This window comes from Hevea brasiliensis, chromosome 16 (genome assembly GCF_030052815.1).
Source record: "Hevea brasiliensis isolate MT/VB/25A 57/8 chromosome 16, ASM3005281v1, whole genome shotgun sequence".
NCBI lineage: Eukaryota > Viridiplantae > Streptophyta > Magnoliopsida > Malpighiales > Euphorbiaceae > Hevea > Hevea brasiliensis.
In genome coordinates, this window is record NC_079508.1 from 68,065,025 (window position 1) to 68,082,331 (window position 17,307).

The following is a 17,307-nucleotide window of genomic DNA, read 5'->3' on the forward strand; positions in this document are numbered from 1 at the left end:
AACTAAACTTGGCACCTATTGGACAATATGAACTTTTAAAGTAATAAATATATAAGTAAATTATTTGAAAGTAAGAATTTTTTTAGTTTCAAAATCATCAAAATTTTCACTTTTTCAGTCCATTAAATTAGTGGGATGGGTTTGGAAGATTTTTAATACCTTATGCATTGAGGAATGGCGCAGTGTGGCTTTTCCACAACAACATTCTCTGCCGGCTCCAAATCCTTCTCTTTCAGTTGGCTCTCGTTTGTGGTCACCTCCAAGGTTGGGTATGTTCAAAGTAAATGAGGATACCTCTTATGATTATAATTCATCCCATGCTGGCGATGATATGATCGTTCGGAACTCAGCTGGAGTTTTAATTGCTGGTTTATCGGTATCCTTTGTTTCTTTGTCCCCCTTGGCAGCTGAAGGATTTGTATTACGAGCAACATAGTGTTTTGTGATTGACAGATTGAGACGGACTCCTTGCAATTGGTTAATATGCTTTCCTTTCCTCTATCCCCCGCTATGGAAGCTAGAGGCAATTATTTTTAATGTTAAGAGCCTGCTATTGTAGTGTCCTTGATTGAAGTTGCTCATGTTCATAGGTTAGCTAATAATTGTTTAAACTGGATTGCTATCAAAGCTCGGGAGGGTATGTTGTATGACGGCTGGGTTTCAAACCCACCTCAGCAGCTCCTTACCTTATAGGCAAATGGCAGTGATGTAACTTCTTCTTTTGAATGAAATTATCTCTTCTTAGGGAAAAAAAATCCCTATACATTCATCTATCACACTGTTAGTATTCGTCTTTTAAGGAAAAATATTCTTTGCCTGCCTGCTCTAAGTTTTTTGATTAGTTAATATTTTATTAAAATGAAATAAATGTTAAGTAAAAAATCTGCCAAGAAACAAGAACACCATGACGAAACACTGCCAGACCAAGCACTTCTGCTCCAAGTTGAATTTCTGCTAATCTATGGATTAAATGATTCCAGTTAATATTTCAACAGAAAAGAAAAATACGTTTCATCTTGATCTATTTTTTATCAGACAATGAAATGCAATTTTTTTACAATTGATTTTCCACATTTAGAATTATTTTACCATGGGAGATTTTTTAGAGCAATCGGGATTTTGAGCCCATATCGATAAAGAAGAATAGGCATATTCTTAACAAAGATAAATTTCCCTTTCTAAAAAAAACATATTAATACATCCATCATTATTGATGGAAATCTCGTATAGAAAGAATATAAAATAAACAGATAAATAAATGATTAGATATTAAAAATAAATTGATTAATCATTTTAATGTGTAAAATAAATTAATAATTTATATAAGTTTAAAATAAAATAAAATAATTTTTTTTACTAGCACTATTATCGAATTAATTTTTCATCAACTAATTTTTTGAATGTCCTAAATGCAGTATATAAACAAACATAAGCTCGATAGATAGATAAGAGAGAGCCTACCACACATATAATGAACTCATGCTATGCCTCTTCCCTAAATATATTTTTTAGTAAAATATTTTCCGTAAAAAAAATACATCCTTTATGTTTTTATCATAATTTTTTTAATAAAGTAAATTTTCCACACTTACTATTCCCCTTCTCCACTTTCATCTATGTTTAAAGTTTTTGTAAGGTTATTAAAGAAGTAATTAATTCACCCAAGTTACAATAAAATAATTCATAATTTGATTAAATTACTCTTTATCTCACTTAATAAAAAGAGAGATGTGAAGGAGTTAAGATGGGTTTTAAAAAATTATACAAATAGTTATATGATTAATAGAGGATAAGGGTAAAATTGAAAAAGAAATATTATTTCAATCCATTTCTATCTATAAGCTATCATTTAAGACTTTTACACGATAATTATGAAAATAATTAATTTTTGAAAAGCCACCGATAAAAGTAAATGTATTTATTTCTTAATCTTCTAGAAGCAGACAAAATAATTTTTTTAAAAAAATAAATAAAAGTACATGCAGGTAACATTAACTAAACGCTATCAAGCAAAATTAAGTAGCTAAAAAATATTGGAATGGAGATTGAATCTTATTTTTATTTTATTTCAACCTTGAAGTTGTAGGGCAGTACAAAATTGACATGCCATTTGAAGTATAAACATGGGTTTAATAAAATTAATAAATAACATTAAACGTCAAATTTCACTTATATTAATTTATTTTTTTTATTTATTCTAAGTATTTTAAACTTATATAATTAATATTAAATTATAAAATTACTATAAAAATAACTATTTAATTAACATAATTATAAAATTATTATTGAAAAATAACTATTTAATCAAATAAAAATTTGCATTTATATCAATAATTATTTTATTTATTAAAATTTATAGCTTTTTTTTTAAATATTAGTAAAGGATAGTTTTTATATTTATACACTCTATATTTTTGTATAATAAGACACAAGTTTTAATTAACTTTAATTTATAATGTATTTTTTCTTCACTATATTTTTGTGTGCATTTTTTTCTTCAACTCGCAAAATCTATTTATAAGTCTTTAAATTTTTTAAACTTTTATATATCACAAGTATCGTTCTTATGAGAGTAGTTATACATGAATGTGATTACCGTAATTTTTTTTATTATTTTCAATAACAAATGAAATCAATATTGTTATAAATTTAATGATATTTATATAGGTTAAAAGTAGATTGATTTTCTTTTTTTTTTTATGTTTAATATTAATGCATCTTATAATATTTGATATGATTAATATCATTTTTATATAAAAAATACATTTTACATGTGATTGTATGAGATTTTATCTATCTATTTAGTTTAAATATAGATTAATTTTAATTTGTTAATTTTCTCTTGCTTGTGAACACATTTTTTCCTTTTAATTTATTAGTAAATATTTCTTGGACGGTTGATTTTGACTATAAAATTATAAGAAACACTAATTATATTTCTACATATATTTATGTGAAAAGATATGTTCCTTTCAATATTAATTTTAAATCGTTATATTTTAGATTTTTAAAAGAATAAAAATAAGAGGAATATATGAAAAGGAAATACTACTTAATAATATTAATTATATATTAATATGAATTAATTAAAAATACATAATTAAATTTATATTTATATTTTTAATCTATAACGTGTATGTATAATATGTATAATATATATAATATAGCCTATAATTTAAAAATAAAAATACTTATTAAATATATTAAATAGGTTTTAAAATTATTTGTGTTAAATAATATATAACATAAAATTTTAAAATATCAATATAATGAAAATGAAAATTTTATAATGATAATAAATTAAACTACAAATTAAATAAATTTCTCTTACATTAATCAAGCTATATAATCTCATTATGCAAATTAATATTATTTTAAATTATAAAAAAATATAATATAGGTAAATTAAACTTATTTTTTCAAAAAAAAAAAGTAAAATAACAAAATTTGAATAAATTTAATTCAATGAATTAACTTGCATTTTTTATTAATTTATTTTAACTTTTAAACAACTTCACCCATTTATATTTTTAAAACCTATTATTATATCAATTTTTTTTTTATTTCATTACATTTAAGTTTATAATTATATTATTATTACACATAACTTTCATAAAAATATGATCCAATAAAAATATAATAATTTTAAATTAATTAATATTAATATCTATATAATTAATTAAAATAACATTAAAATTAATATTTAATTTATATGATTATGTATAATATTTTAATTTATATGATTATATATAACATTTATAATACTATGATAATTCTATATGATATATAAAATGTTTACATGAAATTATGTATAAAAAATTAAATTATGAATATATATAAGCAAAAACGATAACTTGAAATGCACATTACAGAAATAACTAATTAATTTAAAAATATCTCTATATATACTTCAACTCAGAATTTTAATATATCTCTGTCTTAAATTAAGTGATAAGTTAATAAAGGACATAATATGACTATTTAAATTTTAGCCACCCTCTGCATTTAATCCTTTGTTTGCCCTTTATATATCCATGGAATTGAATGACAAAATTAATTATTTTCTCAAACTTAATTCTTTTTCATATATGAATGCATAAATCGTTGACGTTGGCCAGCATCTTGACGGGTTCCATCTTAGACGGATGAAGCGATAAGTTTTATGTTGATTCTTGATTAAAAATCACAATATTTGGGAATAATTTGCTTAAATATGTGAATTTTATTTATTTTAAACGTAAATTTTGTAGATAATAATTTCTAAAATGTAAAAGAATATATATGATGCGTTTACATGAGAATGAATCAGCTTAGCATTTCATTTTTCTGTTTTTAGGCTTTACCATTAGATTTTCCTGGCTTCTCATTTTTTTTTTTAATTCAATCCTAATATATCTGTTATTAGCGGTGAATTCAATCCTAAAATCCGAAACTCCATACCAAAATCCAATTTTTGAACCAGATAAACACTACCGAGCTAAATTAAGTAGCTAAAAATATTTGAATGGAAAATCTCTCCCTCTAGCGGGAGAAAGATTGATCTTATTTTTGTTTTATTTCAATCTTAAAGTTGTGGTGCATTACAAAATTGACATGCCATTTGCAGTACAAACATGGGTGTAATTAGTCGCGTCCGAGGATGCCGTTCTTATGATATACGGAAGAACCTTCGAATTTGGGTGTTTTCTGCAGCTTGGTCATGGAGTAAGGAGAAAAATTAGCAGCACCAGGTAGTATGTTGTACACAACTAGTGGGCTTCTCACCACGTACGTTCCATCTTTCCACATTATTGCACCTGACACGATTGGCTGCTGTGCAATTTTTGGACCGGACACCTTTATTGTGAATGTTTTTGTCTCTCCAATTGCAGAGAATGACAGGACAGAGGGCTCCACAGTTACACTAACTGTGCTTGGCATGTACATGCTGACACTGTAGGTTGAATTTGGTTTCCCAACATTTGTTACAGTCCTTGTAAAGACTCCCTGAATTGGTTGCCCATCTTCAACGGCAAGAGCAAACGTCGGGTAATTAAGATCCCAGGCCCTTCCAGGCTCCGTGCTGTTGCAAACGCTACTGTTGTCCCCGGTGATTAGTCTGAGAGTAGTGGTGTTGTAACCCTGCTTGCACAGAAAGTTAATGTAATCTGCTACAGATGCATCATAAACAAGTCCAGGGTCTGTTGCGTCCAGTGGATTGATGTGACCAGACCCATAAGCGAATTCAAGGTCTGGATGCTTCCTTGAGTCCATGATATAAGCTATTCAATGGAAACCAAAAACTAATTTATGAGGATGCTAATTGAAGCCAAATAATTTTAGCCATTTCAGTTTACAAGGCATCACCTGTTGTCATGAGGGCGGATTTAATGGCAGCAGGAGACCAATCAGGGTGGGCAGCCTTGACATAAGCAGCAGCAGCACTAGCGTGAGGGCAAGACATGGATGTACCAGAGATAATGTTGAAGTTTACACTCCTGGTGTCCCCCCAGTAAATGGAAGGTGGTGACACAGGAGACCAGGAAGCAAGGATGTCCACACCAGGGGCTGTGAGATCAGGCTGTGAATCATCCAAGTAATATATTTCAGTACAAGCCCTCAAACGAAGTCACAAAATAATTAGTGCTGTACAGTTGTCTTGATGATTACCTTGAGAATGTCCGGGCTGATAGGGTTGGGTCCTCTAGAAGAGAATGATACAACGGACGCCGCCATGATATCCTTCCATGTCTCACCAACCAGAATAGTTGCAATTGGATTCCTGAAAGTATATATGTACTATTAGATATTTATACCAATAAATTGGTGAATAATACTACAGGAGACCAAATAAAAAAGAACGTCAATTACTGTGTGGATCTGATGTAATCTAAAATTTCCTGGCCTTCTTCTGTAGTGATTACTGTTGCTGGTAAGGGGTAACTGAAACCAAAATCTTTGCTGTACTCAGAGTCGGCCATTATAGTGCCCACACCATTAGCAATTAAAATGCCAGAACCATCCCAGATGGTTTCACAGAAAACAATCTTTCCTTGTACTATGTATGAATTCAGGGAACCGGTAACGCAATAGCTAGCAATTTCAGGGTCAGCACCAGCAGAGTAGTTTGCTGCATCTCCTCCCCAAACCAATGGATATGTACCGTTGAGTACAAAGCTATTAATGGATAGTCCCTAAATTATCAAAAAGAAATACGAAGTCAGTCAGAAAAATAATCGAGACATCTGTTATTAATCAAGAGTATAATTGCGATCGTAATTCGTAAACTCACCGTGAAGACTTTTCCATTGCCAAGCACAACATTGGCAATGAATTTCCTGTCAATGGTGCTGGCAGCCACAGTCAATGTCCAGGGTGCGGTATTGGAGGCAGAATATGGGTAAGGTCCAGAATTGCCAGCAGAATTTGAAGTCAATATACCATATCTCATGGCATGGAAGGATCCAATAGCAATTGGGTCCTCCATATATGGGAATGCCCAGGGAGCACCAAGGGACACTGATAAAATGTCAACACCATCGGCTATGGCATCATCAAATGCCGCAAGGATATCTGCGGTAGCACATCCAAATGACCAGCAGACTTTGTACACCGCAATCCTTGCATTTGGAACTCCGCCTCTTGCCACTCCTTCAGCCAGACCATAGTAGCTTGCTCCTTGCACCTCCCGCCCTGCTGCAGTTGAAGCAGTATGGGTTCCGTGTCCCTCAGAGTCTCTAGGGGATTTGAAGTCAGTCTCATAATACCAGTTCTCACTGTTGTAGTACCGGGCTCCTATGATCTTGCTGCAATTTCAAATATTTCATGAGCTAACCTGAAGCGAAGCATTGCAATTTAGATATGTAGAAAGGTAGAACATAGACTGACTTGTTGCAGGTGAAGTTGCCTTCGCCTTGGCATATTCCTTTCCACTTAGATGGTGGAGGACCCATTCCTTCATCGTTGAAGCTCTCAGATTCTGGCCAGACCCCTGGAATATAAAGCCATTGAAAAGCTTCCAATTAGCACCTCATGTTGAATTTGTCAGACCGATCAATGTGGCAACTACTTAAAAAATAGGAAAAAAAAAAACCTGTGTCCAGAAGGCCGATAATGGCATTTCCTTCCTGAGACGCAGAAAGTTTTCCTTTGGAGAAACCCATAAAGTCCCATGACCTTGTTGTGTGAATCTTTAGTATGTGGTTCGGAATCACTGAGATGACACCATCCATTTCTGCGGCCAATTTCAGGTATTGTATTTAGTATAGAACAAAGTAATAAAATGTCAATTATCTTGTAAAATCACTAGCTTGAGAACTGACCTGAGAGTTTTCCGACTTCTTCATCTGATAACTTAGCTGCAAATCCATTGAAACTCCTCCCATAACTATAGACTAATGACTCTTTGGCTGATGAAGTACTGCAATTGGAGGAAAAAGAATTCAATAATGATTTCTTATGCCCCCGGAATGAGCACAGAACCATTGCAAAGGTGAATCATTTCTACAACAAGGAAATTATCAACTTTTATCTCATCCCATTGCTTGAGTTTTTGGTTCAGTTTCATAGTAGCCAAATGAAGTAGCACTAATTGGTGCAAGAATGTCTACTTAATTGGAGAAATATTGTAAAGTGTCATTTTCAACAATATACACATAATACTATAAATTAAAAAATGCTAGAAAGTAATTTCTATTTGTTTTTCAACATCGCAATTGAAACAACTGGAAAATTTTTAAAAATATTGAAATATTATTTTCACAAACAAATTATTTTTCTCAAAAATGAATAGATTAAGATTTAAGAATAGCAGTGAAGTAAGTATTAACCTTCCAAGTACACTTTCTAGCATGGAATGGTGAGTGGATTCAGCAGAAAAATCTCCCCGAGGCAGGTCTCCCATGTATACAATGTGGACCTATAAGCATGGAAACTCTTAGATATTAAAGAAGAGATGTTTCAAATAGAAAAAAAAATAAAATAAAACTATGTGTGAATGGAAAATAATTCTACCTTCCTGTCATTGCCATGGCAATGCACAAAAAGTGCAGCAATAAGCAATGGGTAGAGAAGAGAACCCAGCCTCCACTTGGCCATGAAAACCAAATTTAATTTTGACCTAACCAACAGGTTTTTGATTGATGTTTTGAAACTGAGTGATGATCATGGTATTTATACAAGTAAAATTAACACTTGTTATTAACGTACAGTCTCTGATCTTAATCGGCAGGTGGCCGGATCTTGTGGTTTTCGCCAAAGTCAAATTAGTATTGAATCGTGATTAACAACACCCATTGCCGTGGTCGTCTATTGATTGTCTTATTGCATTTATCATTTACATTCTAACAAACTCTTATATTAACACGTCTATTTGGATGCAAAATATTTCATAGACATTTCAATAAATATTTTAGGTTAATTTCTATTCTTTGAACTGGACTTGAATGAATAATTGAACTGGATAAGAGCCTTGAGACTTATGCATTTTGAGCTGAAAAATTACTTGGATCATTTTATTATTTAATTTTATTGATTTTAATCGATAAAAAATCGAATCGAATAAAAAATCGAATATACTAAAAATTTTAAATCGAACCACACTGATAGAACTAAAAAATTAAATTAATAAAATCGAAATAATTCAGTTCGATTTAATTTTTTAGTTCATATAAAAAATTGTTCAGATCTAGTTAGAACCCTGTTATTAAAGAATATGTTTCATTTGCATGGGAAGGAATGAGCTTAGTATTTCATTTTTTTCTATTCTTAATTGGGCTTTACCATTATACTTCTACAAATTTATATGATTATATTTATTTATGTATTATTTTTGTATTAATTTAATTTATCATTTTATATAATATCAAGACTTTAATGGTGAATGAACATCGTACTTGCTGAAAGTGGTCCCATAAGATTAAGATGAGGTGGATCCTATTGCCCGGATATAAAAAGCATTGCTTATTAACATTATATATAATTTAATTTTATTATAATTTTTAAATAATACATTAATTATATCGTTGATTTGCTCATCGTCAGACGAATTGGACTTGTTGTCCAGCGCCTCGTCGGAAGATTTCTATTGCTTCGAGGGTTTCGCCACCAAATTTGTTTGCCTTTCCGTCAGATCGAGGATTTCGTCACAGGCTCCAGCTCTGTGGTGTCAATGACATAAGCGAGGTGAGGGGAAGACTCAGTCCATTTCGATCATGTAGCCCAGTTTGATCCCGGCTCTCCATGATTAATTTTAACATGAATTGTTAAAGATTTAATATGTTCAATATTAATTTCTTTAGACATATCAATTAGGTAAATGCATTCACAATGATTAGGGTGGATATCTTATTTCATTTAGACAGCTCTATTCAATTGATTGAGTACCTATATTTGAAAATTTTAAATTATTTTTTTAAATAAAAATATAATTTTAGATACGATTAAAATAATAATTTAAAAAAATTATTTTATTATTTTAATATTTTTATAATTAAAATTTATTAAATTTAATTTTAAATTATTTTTTAATACTATTTAACTAGTATATTTAAAAAAATTATTTTCTCAATAATAATTTTAACAATAATGGTAAACAGGTTTTGAGACGGTGGATTGAATTTTTTTTAAGTATTTATCTCGATTAATTTTTATTTTTTAATAGATTTAAATAATATATAATTATATTTAAAAGTTTAAAAAATAATATTTAAATTGAAATCAAATATATACATTATGCACTATTATCAGAATCTATTAAATATAAAATATATTTTTATAATAATATTTCTAAATTTATATATATTATATTTTAAATAAATAAAATTTAAATATTTTATTAGATTATTTTTTAAAATATAAATTATTAATAAAATATAGATTATGTAAATATTAATTAAAATATATAAAATTAAACAATTTAAAAATTATTCAAAGAATTATAATTGAATTTGAAAACGAGTATGAATAATTTAAAATAAATTTTAATCAAATTTAATATACATTCAAGCCACTCTTTTTACACTAACAATAGATTACTGATAAGACTAGGCATGTGCATTAGTCGGTTATAATCAAATAATCAAATTGAACTAATGAAATTTGATTTTTTCGATAAGAGTAAATTCAGTTTGGTTCGATTTGATTTTTAGTTAGTAATAATAAAAATTTTCGATTTTTGATTATTAGTTCGGTTATCTTTGATTTGATAATCTAAATAGCTGAATTTTAATTAATTAATATATTAATTATAATTTTATTAATATTATATTATTTATAATTATTATTTTTATGATTTTATAATAATATTTAACTTATATTTATTATCTTATTAATATTAAATCATATTTATTATAATAAAAAAGAATACAAATATATTTTTATTAATATTTTATTAAATAGTTAATAATATAAAATATATATTTTTTTTTTTTTCAGTTAATTCGGTTATAACCAATAACTGACCGAATATTTTCGATTTTTGTTAATTTCGATTTTCTCTTGATTTCGGTTCAGTTGAGTTAATAATTTTAAAATCAATTAATATTTCAATTAGTTAAAAATTCGATTCAGTTCGATTAACTGAATGCTCATTCCTAAATAAGACAGTCACGTGTTGAAGCACTTCTTGTTTGAATTGCTGTTGGAAACACATATATTTTTAAAAATATTTATTAAAAAATTTAAATTTTAAGTTAATATATTTTAATTATAAAAATTTTAAAATTAACAAAACTTTTATTATAGCACCAGCTAAAAGAATATTTCTTTAAAAATAAGCAGTTTCAAAATGATTTTTGGAGAGGAAAATAATATGCTATAAGTAACGAAATAATGAAAAGACAATGAACTAATGCAGTTGATAAAAGTAAAGAGACGTTAAGAGGAATTTTTATTAAGGGAAAAGAATATACTGGTAACACTTGCTGCTGAACATGCTATTTGCTTTAGAATACCAACTTAAGGGGAACTCATATGTCCTTGGGACTGAATATCCAAAAACATACGAGCTGAATTCCTGGCGTGTTACATTACTTCACTTTGCTATCAATGACCATTAGCTAGCAAGCCATTCTCAACTGTATCGCCAACAGCCTTCTGGGCATAGAATCTTCGATACATGGTGTCAACTTCTGTGAGATAGTATGTTCCAGGCGCCAAGATGCTGCAATCCTTGCTTGTCACAAAGTCTTTAGCCCCGTATCGATGCTCCATTAGCTTCATGATAACTGCAAACTTCTCTGGGGGGAACTGCATGAGAAGTGCATCAATTAGTAGCATGCATTTAATGACAGCACCTTTATAATTAAATCAAAAAAAAAAAAAAAAGATCCTCCCCCTTTTTGGGTGTACCCTCCGAGGATTCCATGAAAGGTTATAAGCTTACAGGGTTAGATGATATTTTCTCAAGTTATCATTCCATCAACACCATGAGGAATCATAAGAAATGCCAGAGGTCACTTCAAAACCATGCTGAGGCATGCCAGAAGTTCAGTAGACCAATCAAAGAGGAAATGAAAAAAAACAGGTGCTCTTACGTTGCCATTTTTACCAGATATAAAAAGTCATTGTCAATTGTTCATATTTATCCATTAAACATGTGGAGTGACACTTACAGGAAGGTTTCTTCAGGTTTAGGTGAGTTGACAATCATGTTCATAGATAAATGGTAATTCTTGTGCGACTAGCATATCCAACAAACACATCTTTGAAATTCATTCCATTTAAGAAGAAATTAACATATTACCTCGTGTCTTGTCTTCAACTTTCCTGCAACATTCATCACAGTTGCAATGTTTGACAAGCTAAAGGGATGTTGGCCTTCATGTAGTCTCAATGAGAACATCGTGGCTGTCAAACCACTCCCATATGAGAATAGTATCACCCGCTTACCTGCCTGCAATTGATCAAATGAAACTGTGTAAGCACTACCAGCATGAAGCAGCAAAGGTTCGTGCAAGTTATTTTAACCATCAAATAAATCAGGAATACACATTTAATTCCTGGAGCAATGATATCAAATTAGAATATACAGTAAAAATAATTACCAATTCAGTGTGTTTATTGTGAAGTAGGGATGCGAATGCTGCATACAAAGATGCAGTGTACATATTGCCAACTTGCTTTGGTATCAAAGTGGTTGGTTGCACCTTTGCATCATAAAGGGGCTTGGCAACTTGTTGGGACACCTATAGATGAAAGACATGAAGTAATCAGTTGGTACAATGCTCCAATCTAGCCAACTAAAAAATCTAGGACTAAGCCCTTATGTTGCATTTGGATAGAAGATTAAAATCCTAACATTTGTACTTTAGTTGTGCAATGCTTATTTTATATATATATATAAAGCATTGCACATAAATTGGTATTCTATATATGAATAATAGTAATAATATCATCTTCTTTGTGCTTTTGGTTGCTTTTCCAAATACTTTAACTGTGATAAAATGTTCAAAAGATACAACAGAACATTTTTATTATGACTTAATAAATCCCATGAAAATTATGTATATTGAGATTTTTATCAAAAACCATGAAAATAGGTTACAACACCCCCAGCCCTTTCACATGAGAAGAAAGAGGGGAAAAAATCTTTTTCAAAAAAGTAACAGTTAAGTGTTCTAAACAAACCTTTTCAAGATCCCGGTTTTGGTAGCTTTCATCACCAGATAAAGTTGAAAATGGTGCCAGCTTTTCTTTAGCAGCGTCATCAATAGAGCTGAAAATAAGAGTAAATATAGTTAATCACAGGACACTGGTCCATCAAATAGTTTCTCAAACCAACATATTTAAAATTCTTTAATGATGAAGAGGCAAGAACCTGGCATTCCTCACAAAGTCATTGAACACCAAACGAGCAAAGCTTTTCTGTACAAGCTGCAGTAGGTATAACTTGTAGAGTTAAAACATACTTACTTTAAGCATGTTTAAAATTCCATTGTAAGCTGAAAAAAGATAGCAATTACAGGATCGCAATACATAATTTACCTTGTTGTAAGGAGAGTGAAATACAAAATATTCAGCATCAGAAATAGAGAATTGTTTGCCCTCCAATTTCTCATACCTAAAGAGAGTAACATAGTAAGCATCTGCACAACACTTCATTCCAAACAAAAAAATAAACATCATAATAACAAAAATGCCTTCAGTACTTGTATAGTCTTACTTGGCACAGAAATGTTTGTAGCAGGAATCAAGAGCCATGAGGTAGCATGTTTGAGAAAGTTTGCCGTCCACAACCTAAAATAGCAGTCATCAGCATATGCAAAAGATAGTGTAATAAAATGAATAAGCTACATCCAAGAATCATAGCAAAAGACAGTGAACAAGGATGGATTTTTTTCACCTTTCAATTAGATTCAAGTAATTGTGTTGGTTCAGCTTAGCACCTTCCTGATAAGGAGATCTGGATACTATCCAAAACCTCAGGTCTTTTCTATTATTATGATTTTGGGGAATATGAAATGGCTTATAAAAAATTCTGAACACATATATTTGGTTGGCAGCTTGACGCTAACATCATATATGTTGTAACTCCTAAGTACTCTAGCTATTTTTGTAATTTGCAGGTGTTGTATCCATATTGATAAAACAGAATCACATGCAACACATTAAAGAGGAAAGAAAATAAGTCAATCACATGGAAAACCCTGCTCACTCATGTTTCATGCACTTAATTTACAATTTCATCAACGTCTACTACAGTCACCTGATGACTGGGAATCGCTGGAGACATATATTCACAATTTAGCTAAATGCCTATCTATACTACAAAACAGAAACTCGTGGGTTTAATAGCACACAAGCAAATAATAATAAAAATAATAATAAATTCCTACTTAGACCACCCCTCCCCCCTCTCCTCCTAAAAAAAAAGGGCAAACGATGACAACTCTGAGGAGAACAATATTTGTAGTAGCAAAACAAGAAATATGCAGAGGGAATTGGGATGGATTACTGGATATTCGCTAGCCAGGTTGGGCTTGTAAAAATCGTAAGCATGAGACATATGGCTCCCCCTAAATTTGCTTTCAAAAGCAATAGGTGCCTCTGGACCTATTAGCATGGCAATGGCTGCAGCTCCTCCAGTTGGTCGGGCTGGACCCTCTGCATAGACCTGATAAAAAAAAGAAAAATCTCCCAGTAAGTAAAAAGAGGATTGCAGTGATTTGATACCAGGTTACCTGGCATCTGAATCTACACAGTACACAAATACAAATGCATCCAAAATTTCAGATATTTTGCTTCTATTCTGTTTAATTAATAAAAGAAAACACAGAAATTCTACAGTAGTTAAGGATATGATCATACCGCACTGTCAGTACACACTACAAGTCCATAGCGTCCATCCCATGAATTACTCTCTACCCAGTTGACACAGTTGAATAAAGCTGCAGTCCCCCCATAACATGCATTGGCAGAGTCAACGCCTTCAATGTCAGTGTTTCCGAATTTCTGCTTGTTTTGCAAGAGAAAGAAAATTTAGTGTATGACAGACATTTGAAGGAACAAGAGGAAAATAAATGTGCATTGAAAAAACTGCACAACACAATCTCTGTCAGGAAAGAACTTCACAGCAGAGCAATTATAAACAAACCCCAGAAGTGACTCAAATTGTTGAATAGTGAATTTAATAAGATGAAGAAAGCAAGAAAGGTATGTGATCAGGAACCAAGGTCCAAATACCAAAAGAAAATCCAATTTTGCTATAGGCCGCTTATTTTTTCCTCAAAATTACACAAATTCAACAGATAAGGTATAGGTTTCTATAAAACTCATCACAATTTGTTAAGGTTTAACCAGGAAGTTTCTACAGCAACTCAGTATCCATCCCAATAAAGGAATGGAGCTACAACTAGGACTGCTTAAAACATTCTCAGAAGAGAAGCCAAAGTTAATACCAGCATCATTCCACAGACTGAATGTTCAGTTTATATGTCTCAGCTTTCTACTTCCACTACCTCCATTTATTGAGGTTTTAAATCAATATTTTCAGCAAAGGTTACAATCTCGTACAACCAGAAAACAAGAAACTATCAAATAAGAAGAACAATTTGATTTAGGCAAAAAAACCTCGAAAATTTGCATCAAGAAGGTCTTAATAGATTTGCTCTTGTCGATCACAGTTTCACTGCCAACTTCCAGACGACCGATTTGGTTAGGATCAATATTATACTTCTCGAGGAGTGAAGTAACAGCAGTCAAACTGAAAAATCCCCAGAGCAGAAAAAGATCAAAAGTTAGTAATTTGCTTAACTAATAGCAACCAAAAAATCACAAGGCATAATTATACTAAAAGGGAGTATGTATAGAACAAGCAACCTCATAGAGATGACATCTTCCACCTCAGTACAAAATGCCATGCAATCCTGTCCAAGACCAATGGTATACTTCCCTTTGCTTGCACCATCATGAGCCTCCAATGCTTCCTGTTTCAGGAACAGAAAGAAAATCACCATATTTTTAAACCAATGCAGTTGGAAATTATTTAAAAGCAGAGAAAGAAGAAATCCAAGGTTAAAGAAAGAGAATTAAAAAATAATATTATTATTGAATCCCAATAATCATAATTAGAACTACAAATCCATCAGTTTGTTGCTAAAAACTTTTAAATTCCTGAATATTTCATGAGAAAAACGACAGCTCAATCGAGCTCAATTCATGTTACCGAATTTTTTTCCAAACCATTCTTACATTTCCTCCATTTTCTCAACAAACAAACAGAAAATCAAACCACTTCAAACAGTAATAACAATATAATAACGAAAAAAAAAAACAAAAAAATGAATCACCTGCTGAACATAGGTAGGAGGGAAATAGATGTCCATAGCGAGAATTCCCACATTCTTTGCCATTTTTTTTCGCCTGTCGAATTCCTCCTCGAAACAACAGCAGCAAAACTAAAAGAAATCAAATAGAAAAAACAGAAGCAGCAATTCTCTTTGTACAGAGATTTAGAAGTTTCAGGGAAAGAAGGAAATAGATGGAGAAGAGAAACAGTGTATTAACGGAGGGCTCCTTGACCTTGAGAGCAGCGAAGAGAGAAAGGGGATTATGGAGGCTCACATGAAGATTGTTGCGCTTATATAGGAAAAAAAAAAAATTCTCCTCCGCTGCTCTGCTCTCTTCGAGTCTCGCCTGTCAAAAGCAGGCATTGGGAGCTTGTGAGTTGTGGCAGACGCGTGTGTTTTCCCTTTGGACATTAATTTTACAGCTATTTACTTTTTCTGCCATTTTCCAGAATTAGCCAATTAGGCATAGCCAAGTGTCGATATCAAACTGATTAAAACTAAAATTAAATTAATTAAAAATAATATTTTTTGAAATAAATTAAAATTAATTAAATTAATGCAAGAAATTTTTTAGAAAAATTAAATTTAAATAATTATAACTAAAATAAAAATTGAATTGGATTATTAAAATTAAAAAATTTGAAAGATTGTTTTTTTAAAATCATTAATTTAAACTCAAAATTGGATGAAACCGATCATCCTCAACCAGGCTTAAGTTGAACAGTGGAATCTTGGGAACCCTTTTTTGTGTTGTTATTGAGGTGCCATCCCATGTCTTTTTTCGCTCATCCATCATTTCTTCTTTATTTTAATTTATAAAATTAAAATCTTAAGATAAAATTATAAAAAAAAAAAAAAAAATTTGTCTGAATGGCCTTTAAAAAATTTACCTAAGCCTGTAAGAAAAATTAACTGTCGCTATAATTAGTTCAATAACTATGGGACAATAATTTTAAAAAGAATAATAATGATACTTACCATAAAATATAATTTATTTATATAAATACAAAATTCATTTTTCATAATTTTGAAAGATATAATGCATATATAAATAATATATATTATTTAATAACATGCTAAAAATATTTGTTTGATAATTATGTATTTTTCACAGCGTCGTGTGACAAGATTCACACGAAACATCAGATTAAAAAATAATTTAATTAAATAATTTTGGTTATATAGTGTGACAGGCCAGCAAGCCATGTTACATAAAGTCTGCCAACGTCTTTGTTGTTTGCTAAAAAGTAGACCCAGCCAGCGATGCATCCAACCCACTTCTACCCGTCATTAGGACTTTCTTAATTTTCACTGGATTTGGGGTGAAAACATATTTTGGCAATGCTAATTGTTGTAATGATTATTAACTATTATCAGCTGATTTATTAATTATTAATAATTAATTATTTATATAATTATTTTAATAAATATTCAATAAAAATAATAATTAAATTAATTATTAAATATAAAAAAATAATGTTAAGTTTTTATCATAACCAAAACATTAAAAAATAAAATTTCTAAACTCTTATACTATCTA

At 30.5% G+C, this 17,307-nt stretch overlaps 2 protein-coding genes across 2 annotated transcripts; both read right to left on the bottom strand.

Annotated features, from left to right (window-relative positions):
- Positions 1-4,512: 4,512 nt before the first annotated feature.
- LOC110645067 (cucumisin) lies at positions 4,513-8,076 on the bottom strand. Its single transcript, XM_021798080.2, has 10 exons — positions 7,993-8,076; positions 7,809-7,897; positions 7,302-7,399; positions 7,073-7,213; positions 6,868-6,970; positions 6,272-6,785; positions 5,851-6,173; positions 5,650-5,761; positions 5,347-5,560; positions 4,513-5,261 (listed from the first exon to the last, which is right to left on the bottom strand). Exons 1-10 carry the CDS (start codon positions 8,074-8,076, stop codon positions 4,624-4,626), a joined length of 2,316 nt encoding a protein of 771 aa, XP_021653772.1. The 3' UTR covers positions 4,513-4,623.
- Positions 8,077-10,838: 2,762 nt separating this feature from the next.
- Positions 10,839-16,143, bottom strand: LOC110645064 (hydroxymethylglutaryl-CoA synthase). Its single transcript, XM_021798077.2, has 12 exons — positions 15,768-16,143; positions 15,298-15,404; positions 15,049-15,181; positions 14,287-14,430; positions 13,934-14,092; positions 13,142-13,215; positions 12,964-13,039; positions 12,797-12,852; positions 12,607-12,694; positions 12,024-12,164; positions 11,723-11,872; positions 10,839-11,226 (listed from the first exon to the last, which is right to left on the bottom strand). Exons 1-12 carry the CDS (start codon positions 15,828-15,830, stop codon positions 11,023-11,025), a joined length of 1,395 nt encoding a protein of 464 aa, XP_021653769.1. The 5' UTR covers positions 15,831-16,143; the 3' UTR covers positions 10,839-11,022.
- Positions 16,144-17,307: the final 1,164 nt, after the last annotated feature.